Source organism: Muscardinus avellanarius, assembly GCF_963383645.1.
Source record: "Muscardinus avellanarius genome assembly, chromosome: 15".
Taxonomy (NCBI): domain Eukaryota; kingdom Metazoa; phylum Chordata; class Mammalia; order Rodentia; family Gliridae; genus Muscardinus; species Muscardinus avellanarius.
In genome coordinates this window covers 64212648-64228634 of record NC_137801.1, presented here as the reverse complement: position 1 = coordinate 64228634, position 15987 = coordinate 64212648, and the positions used below count along the sequence as shown (strand labels likewise).

General features: G+C 39.5%; 1 protein-coding gene across 1 annotated transcript in view; it reads left to right on the top strand.

The window, feature by feature from the left end:
• Window positions 1-9684, top strand: part of GFPT1 (glutamine--fructose-6-phosphate transaminase 1) — a gene marked incomplete at both ends in the record, with an annotated part of 51314 nt that extends 41630 nt beyond the window's left edge. Inside the window, 5 exons of the mRNA XM_080711386.1 lie at window positions 3855-3969; window positions 4234-4361; window positions 5712-5879; window positions 7536-7697; window positions 9640-9684. Of these exons, the coding sequence (XP_080567512.1) occupies window positions 3855-3969; window positions 4234-4361; window positions 5712-5879; window positions 7536-7697; window positions 9640-9684 (618 nt within the window). The remainder of the gene's footprint in view (window positions 1-3854; window positions 3970-4233; window positions 4362-5711; window positions 5880-7535; window positions 7698-9639) is intronic.
• Window positions 9685-15987: the final 6303 nt, after the last annotated feature.

The following is a 15987-nucleotide window of genomic DNA, read 5'->3' as shown; positions in this document are numbered from 1 at the left end:
AATTACTTTCACTTTTCTTATATTTCAGAGTATTTTTTTTAAAACAGTCTTAGACATTCTGGGCTTGGAATTATTTAAGATAAGTTTTAGGGCTGGACGTTATGGTGCACACTTGTAATCTCAGTACTTCAGAAGCTGAGAAAGGAGGTTGCAGGTTTGGCGACAGCTCCAGCCAATAATGACACTCTCATTTACCTAGTAAGACCCTGTTTCGGAATAAAAATAAAATAGGGCTGGGGGTGTAGCTCAGGTACAATGCCCCTGGGTTTAATCCCCGGTGCCACAAAAGAAATGAATAATAAATAGGTTTTTAGGATATTTAGTCATAGACCATTTCTGATGGTAAATATACATTTATATTTTAATGGTAGTCAAGGACGTTGGTCACGGATCCTTATCCCTGGGCTCAGGATGGTCCTGCCCATGAATCCCCATTTTTGCCTTAAAAAAATGTTAGGATTGGAGGGAGTACTTTCATCAGACCATAGACAATTTGATATTTCTGTAGGAATCGATGGATAGAAATGTGCAGCCTTAGCAATTTTTTTGTGTTATTGCAGGTGTTTAAAAATTCACCACAGTGCTGACTTTTGTTGATTTAAACACACACACACACACACACACACACACACACACACACACCCATGTAACTTTGTTTTTGGCTGAATAAAAAGAAAAGACCAAGTTTAAAAGTTCAAAGTCAACATTTTCCTGGTTAATTCTTTCAAACCTCAGTAGATTTTAAATGTGGGATGTTGCTTATTTTTATCATAATTGGTTTCCTGGTATGTATTGCTACAATGAAAAATATAGGGACCTAGGATCGTGTCTCAGTCATGGAGAGCACTTACCTACCCTTAATGAGGCTCTTGTTTTAATTTCCAGCACTGAAGAAATTTAAAAAGAAAAGAGCCAGGCGTGGTGGCGCAGGCGTGTAATCCCACCATTTGGGAGGCTGAGACAGGAGGATCACAGTTTGCAGACAGCCTCAGCTACTACTTAGTGAGGCCCTTTGCAACTCAGTGAGACCCTGTTTCAAAATAAAGAATAATAATAAATAATAAAAAAAATAGGGCAGGAGGTATAGCTCAGAAGTAGGGAAAAACAAAGGAAGAAAAGAAAGAAAGAAAAGAAAAACCATGACATTAAAATCAGAAATTAAGCCAGCTGTGGTGGCACACGCCTGTAATTCCATATTTGGGAGGCTGAGATAGTAGTATTGCAGGCTCCAGGCCAGCCTCAGTTATTTAATGAGACCCTCAGTAATTTAGGGAGACCCTATTTCAAAGTAAAAAATTAAAAAAGGGCTGGGGATTTCACTTAGAGGCAAATACCCCTGGGTTTAATCCCTCCCCCCGAAAAGAAAGTAAGCTATAATGGTAATACAGTGGGAAAATACTCTCTTCAATATTTGCACTTAAAAACAGAAACTGAGCGTGATGAAGCACACTTGTAATCCCAGCACTTGGAAGGCTGAGACAGGAGGGTCACAGGTTCGAGGCCAGCCTCAGCAACACAAGGCTCTCTGCAACTTAGTGAGCCCCCCTTTAAAAAAATAAGACTAGGGGTGTAACTTAGAGGTAGAATGCCCCTGAGTTTAATCCCAAGTACCATAAAAGAACAACAGAAACAGTGTTGAGATGTTTTCAGTGGAAAGGAATACTAGTTTGTAGAATAACATTTTTAGTCATAGGAATTAGAGTACTTGTTATTTCATCAGTTTAGATTTCAAACACTTTTTGGATCCCACAGGTCCAAGATAGTGGGTTGGTCTTCTTCTGCCCTGATGGTATATTTTGATTGTCTTATTGAAAAGAATAGTAGGAAGAGGTAGACTGGAGTCAATGGAATTTAGACTGTAGATGTGCTCGTTAGACTTGGAGACAAGGGACTCCAAATCTACTTCAGTGTTGTGGAAAATAATTCCAGTCTGCTGGTGGAACATTGCATAAGAGTATAGGGACTGCCGGGCGTGGTGGCACACGCTTGGATCTCAGCATTTGGGAGGTAGAGACCGGAGGATCAGGTTTCGGGGACAGCCTCAGCTGCTTAAGTGAGGCCCTCTGCAATTTAGTGAGACCCTGTTCCAAAATAAAGATTAAAAGATAGGGTTGGGGGTATAGTTTGCAGATAGAATGCCTCTGGATTCAATCACCAATATTACATAAATAAATAAATAAATAAATAAATGTAAACAAAAGCCTGAAATGCTTGAAACAAAAATGTTTCTCTAAGTAATTGTTGGGTTAAAAGCTATCAGAAGTACAGTTAAGAAAGACACACTAGCAAATTAAGGCCTGTGAACAGTAGAGTAGAAGTGTGGCTATAGTGATGGAGTAAATTTATAGCATTAAATGTTTTCAGAGAAAATGAACCAAATATTTAATTCAGAAAGTTAGAGCAAGAAAACCCCGAACAGAAGTTGGCCAATAAGTGAGAAAAACGAATGAATGGCCCAAGAGGAGAAAGCCAGGCTCTCCCTCTCTCCTGAGTCTTCAGGTGCTCTCTGCACCTCCTAGGGTTTTCCCTGTAGTACTCTGAAGAAGAAGCAAAACAGGCGGCCTGCGGTCTCACTGCAGACACTGACTAGGAAGTACATCTGCTGTCCCTGTTATAAAGTTCTGTCTCTGTCCAATTTAATAAGAAAAGACAAGCAAACCGATGGAAGAGGATGAAAGAAATCCTCTTTTGCAGTTATAGTTGATTACTTGTAAAGCATAAAGATATCAACTCAAAGACTTCTTAGAGTCAGTAAGACTTCACTAAGCTCTTTATATAAAACATACACGGAAAATCTCTATAACCTGAAAATACCTGCTTAAGATAGATATGAAGTGTGTATTGGAGAAGAATGCTATTTTCAATAGCTATAAAAACTAAGTAAAAATTAACTTTACCAAGAAACACGTAAGATACTTAATACTTGTTGAAAGATAAAAGTTCTTCCTTCAAACTTAATTTCCAGGCACAAATTGATGAAAATACCATATTTCTGGATGGGAAGATTTTTTTTTTTTTTGTACTGGGGATTGAACACAGGGTTATTCTATCTCTGAGCTATACCCTTAGCCCCATTTTATTTTTCATTTTGAAATAGGGTCTCACTGAGTTGCCAAAGGTCTCACTAATTTGCTGAGGCTGTCCTCAAACTTTCAAGTAAGTCTGAGCCTCCCACACGCTGGGATTACAGGCATGTACTGCCATGCCCAATGGGAAGATTGATTTTTAAAGAAATAGTAGATCTGTTAAACACAATCAGTGTAGTCTTGCAACGTAGCTGTAGTCTGTCAAAGAACTTGCTACAGGAAACACAACAAACTGATAGAAAATAGAAGATAATTTATTGCTTATAAAGTAGAAATGGTAGATAATGCTTTGCTCTAAAATCAATCTCTGACTAAAAAAACAAAAACAAAAACAAACAAACAAATAAAACAAAAAAAACAAAACCAAACTACACCAAGGAGAATGACGGGCCTTTGCCTCTCAGTAACAACAAAGCCTTACTTTGGTTAGGCACATGCAGGTTTATCTATTCATCTTCCTTGGTTGTCTCTTTTCCTTCCTATTTTAGGGATATTAGATCCATAAGTAGCCATTACATTATAAGGTGTTTGGGTTTTATATCAGAAAACAGAGGTTAAGTCATTTGTTCAAGACTAAGAATGGATAATAGGGATAGATTTTCCAGGTACTAGTTCAATTTCATGTCACTAAGGTTGTTTTTAAAAGACGGACAATACATACCGTAAATCTAAAGAGAATTCTGCCTATTTTATCCTTTTTAAATTAAAATTTCCAGGCTTCTGGGACTGACGCAGCTGCAACATTTTTCTTGCTCTTGTGTGTTCCAGGCCTACACCAGCCAGTTTGTATCACTCGTGATGTTTGCCCTTATGATGTGTGATGACAGGATCTCCATGCAAGAGAGACGCAAAGAGATCATGCTTGGGCTGAAGCGGCTGCCTGGTATGAGGCGTTCACGCAGACTTTAGTTTTCCAAGGGGGTGGGTGACGGGTCAAATTCTTTTCTTATTGTTGAAGCTGTGGTTTGTAGCTTAGTAAGATCTTACTACGTTTGCACCCGTGTATTAAAAAAAATCATACTGATACCAGAGAAGAATAGAAATATTGGTCTTTCGTTGGTTGCTACCAATGTATTATTGTTGTTACCTGTTTGTTCAGTTTACTGTTCATTTTTTACAGATTTTGTTAATATTTACTTCTTAACAGATTTGATTAAGGAAGTACTGAGTATGGATGATGAAATTCAGAAACTGGCAACAGAACTTTATCATCAGAAGTCGGTCCTGATAATGGGACGAGGCTATCATTATGCTACTTGTCTTGAAGGGGCACTGGTAGGTTTTCTCACTTGTAATTAATTTCATTCTTTTCACTTATGGACCTGGCACATAGTCATGCTTTTATTTTTATTTATATAAATATATATATGTGTGTGTGTATAAGACATATATATTTCTTTTTAATGGTGTTTGGGATTGAACCCATAGCCTACCTAGGACATGCGAGGCAAATGTTTTATCTCTGAGCTACACTCCAAACCCATTTAAGAATGAATAGATGAGCCGGGTGTGGTGGCACACACTTCTAATCCCAGCATTTGGGAGGCTGAGACAGGAGGATCACAGTTTGCGGACAGCCTCAGCCACTTAGTGACACCCTTTGCAACTCAGACCCTGTTTCAAAATAAAGAATAAAAGAATAAAGCTAGGGGTGTCGCTTGGAGGTAGAATACCCCTGCTTTTCATCCCCAGTACTACCAAAAAAAAAAAAAAAAGAATGAATAGGTAAAAGTGTGTGTGAGTGTGTGTGTGTGTTACTGAGGATTGAACCCCAGACACATTCTGTCTCTGAATTATACCCCCAATTCTTTGTGTGTGTGTGTGTGTGTGTGTGTGGTACTGGGGTTCCTGGAAACACTTCTACCTCCGGGCTACACTCCCAGACCTATTTTATATATATTTTTTGGAAACAGAAACAGGGTCTCTTAAGTCAGCGAGGCTGGCTTCGAACCTGCATGATCCTCCTATCTCTGCCTCCCAAGTGCGGGATTACAAGCGTGCGCCACCACGCCGGCTACCCCCAATTCTTTTTATTTTTGTTTTGAAACGGGTTCTTGCTAGGTTGCTGAAGCTGTCTTTATACTTGTGCTGCACTCGTCTCAGTCTCCCGAGCACTGGGATTACAGGTGTGCGCTACGATGTCTGGCTTAGGAGGAGCTTTTAAACGTTCTTCTGTATTGGTGCGTTGTGGTTCGTTTGCCTTGAGAAAGGACCATAGAACTTAATTCAAAAATCAAAGCCCAAAAGTGTGTGTTTCACTCTGATCATGGGTTTGGTGAATAACTTGAATGATATGTTGTCTAAATATGAATAAAAGATTAAGTTCTCTGGAAAGTAATTATATTGAGATCAGACTTGAAGCAAATGGGAGATCAATCACAAAGAAATATGAGTATGTTCATGATGATATAGAACCTTAAGCCCTTTTAGAGCTTTAACCCCCCAATTTGTTGATATTACAAAAATAATGATCTTGTTAACTTGTTAGCTATATCTAAAAAAACAGTGGTGCTTTAATACTTGGGTATAAATAAGCAGTGACTTAACATATCAGTTTTATAATGTTTACTTAAAGATAGAATTTTGAAAAATGGACTGAAGACTTACCTGGTTCTTTCTTATTAGAAAATCAAAGAAATCACTTACATGCATTCTGAAGGCATCCTCGCTGGTGAGTTGAAACACGGCCCTCTGGCTCTGGTGGATAAATTGATGCCTGTCATTATGATCATCATGAGAGATCACACGTACGCCAAGTGTCAGAATGCTCTCCAGCAGGTGGTCGCTCGCCAGGTACGTCAGGAGAGGCTGAGGACAGAGTGGGGACATGAGAGCTGGTTACTAAAGCTTGCTTGGATTTGGACATTTGAAGTGATAGCTCAGTGTCCAGTGACTTACAAAACATATTTACACTTGTTCACTTTGGAATGTAGCCTGTGAAGCTTATTTGTAAGGAATAAGATTATACTCACCGTTCTGATGGGATCCAGCTCATAGATCAAATAATGATGCCGGAGGCCTAGGTCAGAGGCCCAAACAAACTAGGGCTGGCCATTCATTCCAAAAACCAAAAAGGGAAAAATAGTGGTGAAAAGCCGGAAGGAACTTTAATCATTGTGGCCATTATTTGGAAGGCAAGTGAGATCAAGCTACAGCCCTGTCTTCAGGAAATTGACATGAGCTTCAGGATTAGACAGAAGAATTGGGGCAGCGGGCGAGAGGAACACTTAATCACACGTGGTCACACATGGTTAAGCCCTCCTCTCAGCCCCACGCTGCAGCCTGGTTTGCCATGACCTCACTTCTGCTCTGTGAGGAGGATGGGAGAAGCCCTCTCTGCCTTGGCAGTCTCCTTTTTCTTGCAGGGTGCTTATCAGACTTGTGTTCCCATGAGGTGACTGCTCCTGATCGGGGGACAGTCTCCTCTTGGGGTGGTCTGCCTGCAAGGCTCCAGTGCTTCTGGAAGGTGCAGGGCAGTGACTAAAGACGTCCAGGCACTGCTCCTGGTGTCTGAACAGGATGATAAAATGCCTCGCTTACTATTATCTTGATGACTTTAGCCTTGAAGGGGGATGATTACTAGCTTCAGATGAACACTGCTTAATGGTTAACGCACCTATGTGCAGAGCTGAACAAAGCCAGACCCAGAGTTTAAGGTAATAAAAGAGATAGACACAAAATGGAGGCAGAGATGCCAAGCTCCATCCTGCTCTTAGTTACCCATGGGATATACGTAGGTCCAACAGAAAAGTCAGTGCTTTTAGTAAAAGTAGCTTCTAATACTCTGCTAAAATAATAGAAGCCAGGCATGGTGATACACATATGTAATCCTAGTGTGTGAGAGGCTGAGGCAGGAGGATTGCAGGTCTCAGGACAGCGTCAGCAAATAGTGAGACTCTCATCAATCTAGTGAGACCCTGGTTCAAAATAAAGAATAAAAATTAGGGCTTAAAGGTAGAATGCCCCTGGGTTCAATCCCTCGTACCAAATTAAAAAAAAAAAAAAAAAAATCAGAACCAAGGCCCAAACTGAGATCTTGGCCTCCAAATTCTCTCAATTTACATTGATTGCTTTTTTATATTATTGATTTCAGAAGAAACTTTAACATTTAGATTAACATCATGTTTGCTCTGTAAATTTCCCAAGATACTACTCCCTAAGCACAACGTGGCAGTAGTGAACTAGAACTTTGAAGGTGTAGGCAGACCTGGATTTAAGTACTGAGCTGAGAATTTTAGTTGTGTGAGTTTTAATAAATTGCTGAATCCCACAAAGCTTCTGTGTCCTCTACTGCCCAGGTCGAGACCAGCCAGGACTACTACATAGGACTGTGCGTTGAATCTGTCGTGAGGTTGCATGTGGGTCATGCAGTGCAACTTGCATATCCCTCTGCTGACAGCCGGCCTCTGCTTCCCAGTGACAGTGCCGTGTGTGATTTTTCTTTCGTAGGGGCGCCCCGTGGTGATTTGTGATAAGGAGGACACCGAGACCATTAAGAACACAAAAAGAACGATCAAGGTGCCCCACTCGGTGGATTGCTTGCAGGGCATTCTCAGCGTGATCCCCTTACAGTTGCTAGCGTTCCACTTGGCCGTGCTGCGAGGCTATGATGTAAGTGATCTGCCACTGAGGAAGTCTTGGGGTGGTTTTTTACTTCAGTACATTCTGATACTTTACCTCCTAAATGTTTAACAATAGCATTTAAGAAAACCTCAAATCTATATCTATTATCTATTGTGTGTATGTTGTACTGGGGATTGAACCTAGGGCCATTCTAAACCCCTAACCTTTTATTTATTTATTTATTTTCTGCAGTACCAGAGATGGAACCCAGGGGCATTGTACCTCTGAGCTACACCCCCAGCCCTATTTTTTAGTATTTTTATTTTTGAAACAGGGTCTCATTGAGTTGCAAAGTGCCTCACTAAGTAGCTAAGGCTGTCCATGAACCATGATCCTCCAGTCTCCACCTCCCGAATGTTGGGATTACAAGTGTGTGCCACCATGCCCAGCTAAGCCTTTATTTTGAAACAGTGTCTTGCTAAGTTGACCTGTACTGATCTTGAACCTATGATCCTCAGTTTCTCAAGTAGTGGGAATTACGGGTGTGCACCACTGCACCTGGCTACCTGCTATCTTTTGATGGACAAATTGTGGTTATATCACAATATTTTAGCCGAGTGTGGTGGAACACACTTCTAATCCCAGTACTTGGGAGGCTGAGACAGGAGGATCGCAGGTTCAAAGCCTGCTTTGGAAACTAAACAAGGCTCTCAGCAACCTAGTGAGACCCTGTTTCCAAATAAGAAGTAAAATTGGGCTGGGGGGAATAGCTCAGAGATAGAATGATTCTGGGTTCAATCCCCAGTACCAAAAAAAAAAAAAAATCACCCATCCATCCTTCTCCCCTCCCCTCCCCTCCCCTCCCCTCCCCTCCCCTCCCCTCCCCTCTCCTCTCCTCTCCTCTCCTCTCCTCTCCTCTCCTTTCCTTTCCTTCCCTTCCTCTGTGTGTGTGTGGTACTAGGGATTTAACCCAGGGGCATTCTATCTCTGAGCTATACCCTCATATACCCTCAATCCTATTTTATTTGTATTTGTTGTTTTAAAATAGGTTCTAAGTTGCAGAGTGCCTCACTAAGTTGCTGAGGATGGTCTTGAACCTGCAATACACCTATCTCAGCCTCCCAAGTACTGGGATTACAAGCATGTGCCACCACACTTAGCTTCCCATTTTCTTACACATAGAACTTTAAGGACCTTGGAGGTTCTTCCAAGATGGGACACTCCCTGAGAAATCTCCATTTGTTTTTTTCCTTATGTCTTTTCTTTTCTTTTCTTTTTGCGGGTTTGGGGATGGAACTCAGGGGCATTTGACCTCCAAGCTACAGCCCCTGCCCTATTTTTTATTCTTTTTTATTTTGAAACAAGGTCTTATTAAGTTGCAGAGGGCCTCACTAAGTAGCTGAGGCTGTCTGCGAACCGTGATCCTCCGGTCTCAGCCTCCCGAATGCTGGGATTACAAGCTGGGATTACAAGCGTGCCCCACCACGCCCAGCTCTTATGTGTTTCTTAATAGTGTAGCACCTGGGATTTAGGGAAGGGTAACTTTTGGTTGTTTATAGTTCTCCCACATATTACTAGACTTCTGGTGTCTCTGATCCTCCAGTTATTGTGGTAACCATATCCTGCTCTTACGTTTAGTGTCTTCTGTGAGCACTGCTCTTTATTCAGAGGATCAGGGTAACCGCTCCGGTGTATAATGATACCTTTAGGATTCTTTTTTCTAACTGTTTTCAGGAAATATTATGTGATTATACTTTCTAACTCCCCCTCCCTCCCAGGTTGTGGTCTTACTGTGTTGCCCAGGCTGGTCTTGAACTCCAGGGCTCCAGTGATGCTCCCGGAGCCTCAGGGTTCAAGTGATGCTCTCTGCGCCTCTAGCTGGGAGTACAGGCATGTGCCACCAAAGTCAGCTCTGAACGGAAATGGTTTGCTTACAGCAAACTGCTTTCTCACATCTGTGTAATCTCACATTTTTTTTCCCCCCCGACAGGTTGATTTTCCGCGGAACCTTGCCAAATCTGTAACCGTGGAGTAAAGATCATCTGCAACTTGGGAGGATTAAGCAACACAAGACACCTTTTATATTTAAACTTTGATTTAAAATATCACCCTCAAGCCTTTTTTAGTAAATCCTTATTTATATATCGGTTATAATTATTCCACTCAATTTGTGATTTTTGTAAAATTGCCTCTTATATTTTTCCAGTGATATGTGGGGGAGTTAGAATAATGGAATCCGTATCAGAAGGATTTTAGCTCATTTTCTTTACAGAATGCTGGGTGTTGAACTTCTGGGTCCTCCATTTCAATTTGAGAGGATATTTTTAAAATAATTACCATTTGTCTCACCTTGCTTCTATTTATCCAGACCAATGAAAGAGTTGTGCATTTAACTGGGGTGTCTAAAGCTAGTGGCAGCGTGTGCTAATACTGGACAATTACTAAGGTTTTGCTAAGTTATATATAAATAGAAGATGCTGTGATTTATTAAGAAACTTGTTCCTGTTTTGTGTTAAATCAAATCGTAAAGCTTAAACCCTTAAAACTTTTCATGGTGGGATTTATCTAAGTTAACCTTAATTCTCAGTGTAGGTGAGGCCATGTAGGAACAAGATGCTGTAGCATTGCACTGGTGTTCTCCAGTCCTAATAACATATGTGCACAATTTAATAGCACAAATTTCACATTTGAACTGCTTTGGACAACTGTCCATGTGATTTAAAATTTTGAAGATGAGATATTGGGTACACTACTTGTTTTTTCATCTCCTGAAAGTAATTTTTATTTTCTTGTATCTGTTGTCTTTTACTTTTAAAGTGACTGTTGAATGACATATTTTATCTTGTTCTTTGAAATCACAACAAAAAGCTGCTATCTAATGTTTCAAATTAAATCAATATTGATGTATTAAATATTCTCTTTAACTTTGTCCGAAGGAAGAATTTCCTCCAATTAACTAATTTTCTTCACTACCTTGTTGCATAAAACTAAGAATCTCAGTGCCAGTTTGTAAGTTCTTTATAGTTACTTGGAAGAGTTGCAAGTGTTTGCCTAATCATTTGACTCTAAATGTGTGTGGTAGACTAGGCTCAGAAAAATTACGTTTTATGTTGATTAGTGAAGAATGGCATTTAATTTAGAATTAGTTCTTAGACTTTTTTAATCTCTATATTTTCTGTTGGTTAAGTTCTTTCAGAAGTTTTCACTTTTAAATTGTGAAGGTTTTAATATTTAGCACAATTGAGTAAGCTCAATCTTTTCTTTCCTCCTTTATCTGAACTACTACTACTTTTTTTTTTTTGCGGTACTGGGGATGGAACCCAGGGGCATTCTACCTCCAAGCTACACCCCAGCCCTAATTTTTATTCTTTATTTTGAGACAGGGTCTCACTGAGTTGCAGACACCCTGAGTAGCTGAGGTTGTCTGCAAACCATGATCCTCCTATCTCAGCCTCTCAAATGCTGGGATTACAAGTGTGTGCTACCACGCCCGGCTTTCTGAACTTCTTGATGAGGTTAAGAATTTCTGATAGCTGTTAATGCTGTAAGAGAAGCATAGCATTTTGCTTGTTTATGAGGGTTCAAGAAAGAAATGCCATATTTTGAGGCAATTTGGGAGGAGTCATTGATGAAGACTAGGGACCTGATTCTCTTTTTCTCTCTCTTACACACACAACACATACACATACTATACACACACACACACACACACACACACACACACACACACTTTGTTTCTAAGATTATTTTGTGTAAGCCTGTTAGTTTTAGTATGTGTGTCTTTTCCTTTGTGATACTGGGACTTGAACCCAGGGCTTCACACATGTTAGACAAGCACTCTACCACTGAGCCACAGCCCTGTTTTGTATCATTTTTTTGTGTTCGGTAAAACAGCATTTGATTCACATGATTCATTTGAATTTGTAGCATTTTATTTTAAAAAATATTGACATAATTACTATTCATTGTTATGGGGTACAGTGTGATGTTGTGGTACATTTGTACATTCTGAGATGATCAGCTCAGGCTGCTCCGGTTGTCCATCATCTCAAACGTTTACCATGTCTTTGTGATGAGAACATTCAGAGCCCTCTCTCGATGCTCTCTTGAATTATATGATTCAGCACTGTTAACTGTAATCACCCCTCTGGGTAGTAGAATGCCAGAATTTACTCCTCCAGTCTGGCTGTGTCTGGCTAGCCAGTCTTCCTGTCCACACACAAACTCCAAGTTCTACAGTAAGTTCTAAGCCAGTATCAAAAACCAAAATGAAGAACAGAGTGGTATTTTCAAACAAATAAGATTTTTTCTTCTTGTTTTCTACCCTGTTTAATGTAGGATTTTTAAATGGTTTTATAAATTAATTTGTGTGTGTGTGTGTGGTACTGGGGATTGAGCCTGGGGACATTCTACCTCCAAGCGCTACCCTCAGCCCTTTTTATTTCTCTTTCAAATCAGGGTCTTGTGAGGTTGCTGAGATTGTCCTCAAATCTTCAATCTTCCTGTCTCAGCCTCTCAAGTACTGGAATTACAGGTGTGTGCCACCATGCCCAGCTTATAAATTAATTCTTAAACAAGAAATATTTTGCAGTGAAGCAAGTTACTCAATAAGTGAGCATGCCCAGTTAAAACTGATATAATATTGGATTAAAAATGATTTTTTAAAAGAGATGTTCTATAAAAGGAGTTTTTATATGAAAATTCTTTGTTATAATACATTTAAAGTTTAGATTTACTCATATATCCTTACTCTAAGCCCTTTTTACACAGGGTGATATTCTAACACATGGGCCATGTGATTATTACTTTGGAGTCATCCTTTTTGTGTTTTTAAATCACCTATGCCATAGGAAGAAGGATAAGAGAAAAGGTAACCATTAAGTAATTATTAGTTCTTGTTAATCTGAGCCAGTTGCTGTGCTGGGCATTGAAAATCACATCTTCTCCAAAGCAGTGACTTCTTTGTTTCCAGTTGGACTCGTTGCTTGTGGAGATGAGGTCATTGAAAGGCACAGGGAGAGAGTATGGAGTGATGGGGCTGACCCCAGGTGTTAAGTGATGCGAGATTTGTTTACTTAAATAACAGACATACTATGTTCCTAAGAAACGAAGTGTGTTTGCTGAGTAAGCTGTGATCACAAGGTATAAACAATGGTACACTAAGAAACAGCAGTCATTAATACATAAAAGTGAAAAGTAATCATCAAAATAATAAAAAATAATCTAATAATCCCCGCTCTTCAGAGGGAACTGACACAAGGTGATGTGTGGATAGGCTGTTGGTTGAGAGCTAATACTTAGTTTTTCTCTCTTAAAAGGTTCCTTAGGTTGATTTTGAGATGATCTATCTTGTTTTATTGTGTGTGTGTGTGATGCTGAGATGGAACCCAAGATCTTGCACATGCCAGGCAAGCACTGTACCACTGAGCTGCGTCCTCCGCCTGATGCTGTCTTCCTGAGAGCTCAGAGGATGGGCGGAGAGGAGCCTGCTTTGGGCTCCTTGGTAATGCTCCTCTGACATGTGTGTCTCTTACTCTTCAAAAAAGGAAAACTAGCTCAAGTGCTTTAGCAAACATATTTTAAGTTTTCTGGGGGTCAGCTTTTTATCTTTTACAATTGGGATGTTCTGTAGCAATAACAGACTTGTTAACTTCTTAAGTCCAGTGACTCTTTTAACAGGAAGGCTGTTACCTATTTATTATAGACTACAACTTAAGTGGTTTTTCTAAAAATAAAAAGAGCACAATGTCATTGAAAAGGAATTCATAGTTCACACTGAATTTATGAAGGCCAAAGAAATAGAAGGGAATGGTAAAGATATTTTGTTTATGTCACCCACATATTTAGTAAATTTTGTGTATAAAAATACTGTAAAGTAGTGTTTTACCCATGGAAATAGACTTTAGATTACTTTGTCTTTACTGTTAGAATCTCAAGTTTAGAAGTTTTTTTTTTTTTTTTTTTTTTTTTTTTTTTTTTTTGGTGGTACTGGGGTTCCTGGAAGCCCTTCTACCTCTGGGCTACACTCCCAGACCTATTTTATATTTTTGTTTAGAAACAGGGTCTCCTAAGCCAGCGCGCGCGGCTGGCTTCGAACCTGCGCGATCCTCCTGTCTCTGCCTCCCAAGCGCTGGGATTACAAGCGTGCGCCACCACGCCCGGCTCAAGTTTAGAAGTTTTAACACATAAATCTGTTTTTTCTCCACTTACAAGGATTGTTAATATTTCAGTATCTTCTTAGCTTGATGAATTTAAATACATCTTCAAATCTAATACAATGACACCAGCAAGACTGATGTACTAGCTTCAAACCAGTGATATCCAGGGTTAAAATTAAAATCATAGGTAACTAGCAAGACTAAGTTATACCATATTAACTTGTAAGTCTGTAACAGCTTCATGTGGAAATATTATATAATATACTGTAAGTAATGGCTAATGAGGACATCTGTGGACATTCCCAATTATCTTGCTTTCTATACTAGTTTTCAGAACGAATACAGAAATGATCCTGTTAGCTTGTTGACTGTTCTGTAGTTGATTTTTTTGTTTAAATAAAACTTGGTATTTGTTTAAATTATACTTCTTGTGGCTGGGGGGGGGGTATCGTCCTTGTTTTGTTTGGGTTTGTATTCTTCAAAGTGAATGTTTAGTTTCCCGAGCCAGTTGGTCATTTCGTCCTCATGTCTTGTTAAGTCTAGTGACTTAAGCCAGAACTGTGAATAAATTACCAAATTTCATTTTGAAAGTTTGCCAACATTTGAAGTGTATCTCTATATGTAGTTGTTTAAAAATTGTACTATACTAAGATTGTAGCCAATATTTTTAATTTTTAGTAAGCTTTTTTTTTTTTTTGCGGGTCGGGATGGAACCCAGGGGCATTCAACCTCTGAGATACACCCTGTGTCCTATTTTTTATTCTTTATTTTGAAACCGGGTCTCACTGAGTTGCAGAGGGCATCACTAAGTAGCTGAGGCTGGCCACAAATCATGATCCTCCGGTCTCAGCCTCTTGAATGCTGGGATTACAAGTATGCACCACCATGCCCAGCTATTAGTAAACATTTCTGATGCTAAAAGTTTATTCATCACTGTTGCTTTTTTTTTTTTTTTTTTTTTTTGGTGGTACTGGGTCTCCTGGAAGCCCTTCTACCTCCGGGCTACACTCCCAGACCTATTTTTACATTTTTATTTGGAAACAGGGTCTCCTAAGCCAGCGCGCGCGGCTGGCTTCGAACCTGCGCGATCCTCCTGTCTCTGCCTCCCAAGCGCGGGGATTACAAGCGTGCGCCACCACGCCCGGCCTTCACTGTTGCTTTTAAAAATAAGAAATGATTACATAAATATCAGGAGCCACATGTCTCTACCCCATTTTACCAATTGTCTTAGAAAGGATCATTAGATAAAAGCTATCTGCTTTCTGATACCACACTCTGAATAGTATACTTTCTCAAATCACTTTAAATATTTTTCTTTTGGCAGTAATCTTTTGTTTGTAGCAAATTTCTAGGATATGCAGTGATCAAAAATTTTAAGTGAATTGGTCATTGCAAAAGAAAAATAATGTAAATGAGTGGCAAGACAATCTAAAGTTTGGGCAGTAGTTGGCAATCTGTTAATTCTAGAACAAAGATTCCCTTACAGAATCCGTTTATAAACAGCCAACTAGATGCCTCCGCTAGTGCTTGTGATACTTGCTAGGTTTGCAGGGTACTGTTAGGCCAGGGTGGTTTGAGTGAATAGATGTGCCATCTGACCTGCCCACAGCCCGGTTTCTGGACCTTCCTCCCTCCCTCCATCTCTTCCTCTCCCTTTGCAACAGAGCCCAAGGCTGCCTCACCAGTGTTGGATATTTTTTCCTTGTGCTACACTGTAAACATAAAGTAAATTTTACCTCTAGTGAATAGCTTTCTTTAAATTTTCCTCACTTGAACGTCAATATTTACTGACGGTCTTACTAAAGGCTAAGAAAGAATTTCTCTAAAAATTAAGAGGCTGCTTTTTACTTTAACTTCTTGGGTGAAATTAAGAAGTAAAAGTTAAGTTTCTTTCCTTAATTGGAAGGTGAATATATTTCATTTTCTTAGGTGATGTAGGAGCATTATTGACTTAATCAGCATCCTGAAATATAATCTGTGTTAATGCACAGGAAAATTACCAGATTATTAATAATATAATCAGTGAACTCCTTCCTAGGTGGTATATATGTAATAAGATAAATTAATCATGCTCTCTTTGGTTAATGTGTATATAAAAAAGGACCTCCAAGATTGAAAGATAAGTTTATAACATGATTCATTGAATAAATTCCAAGGTTCACATATTTTCTTATGGAGAC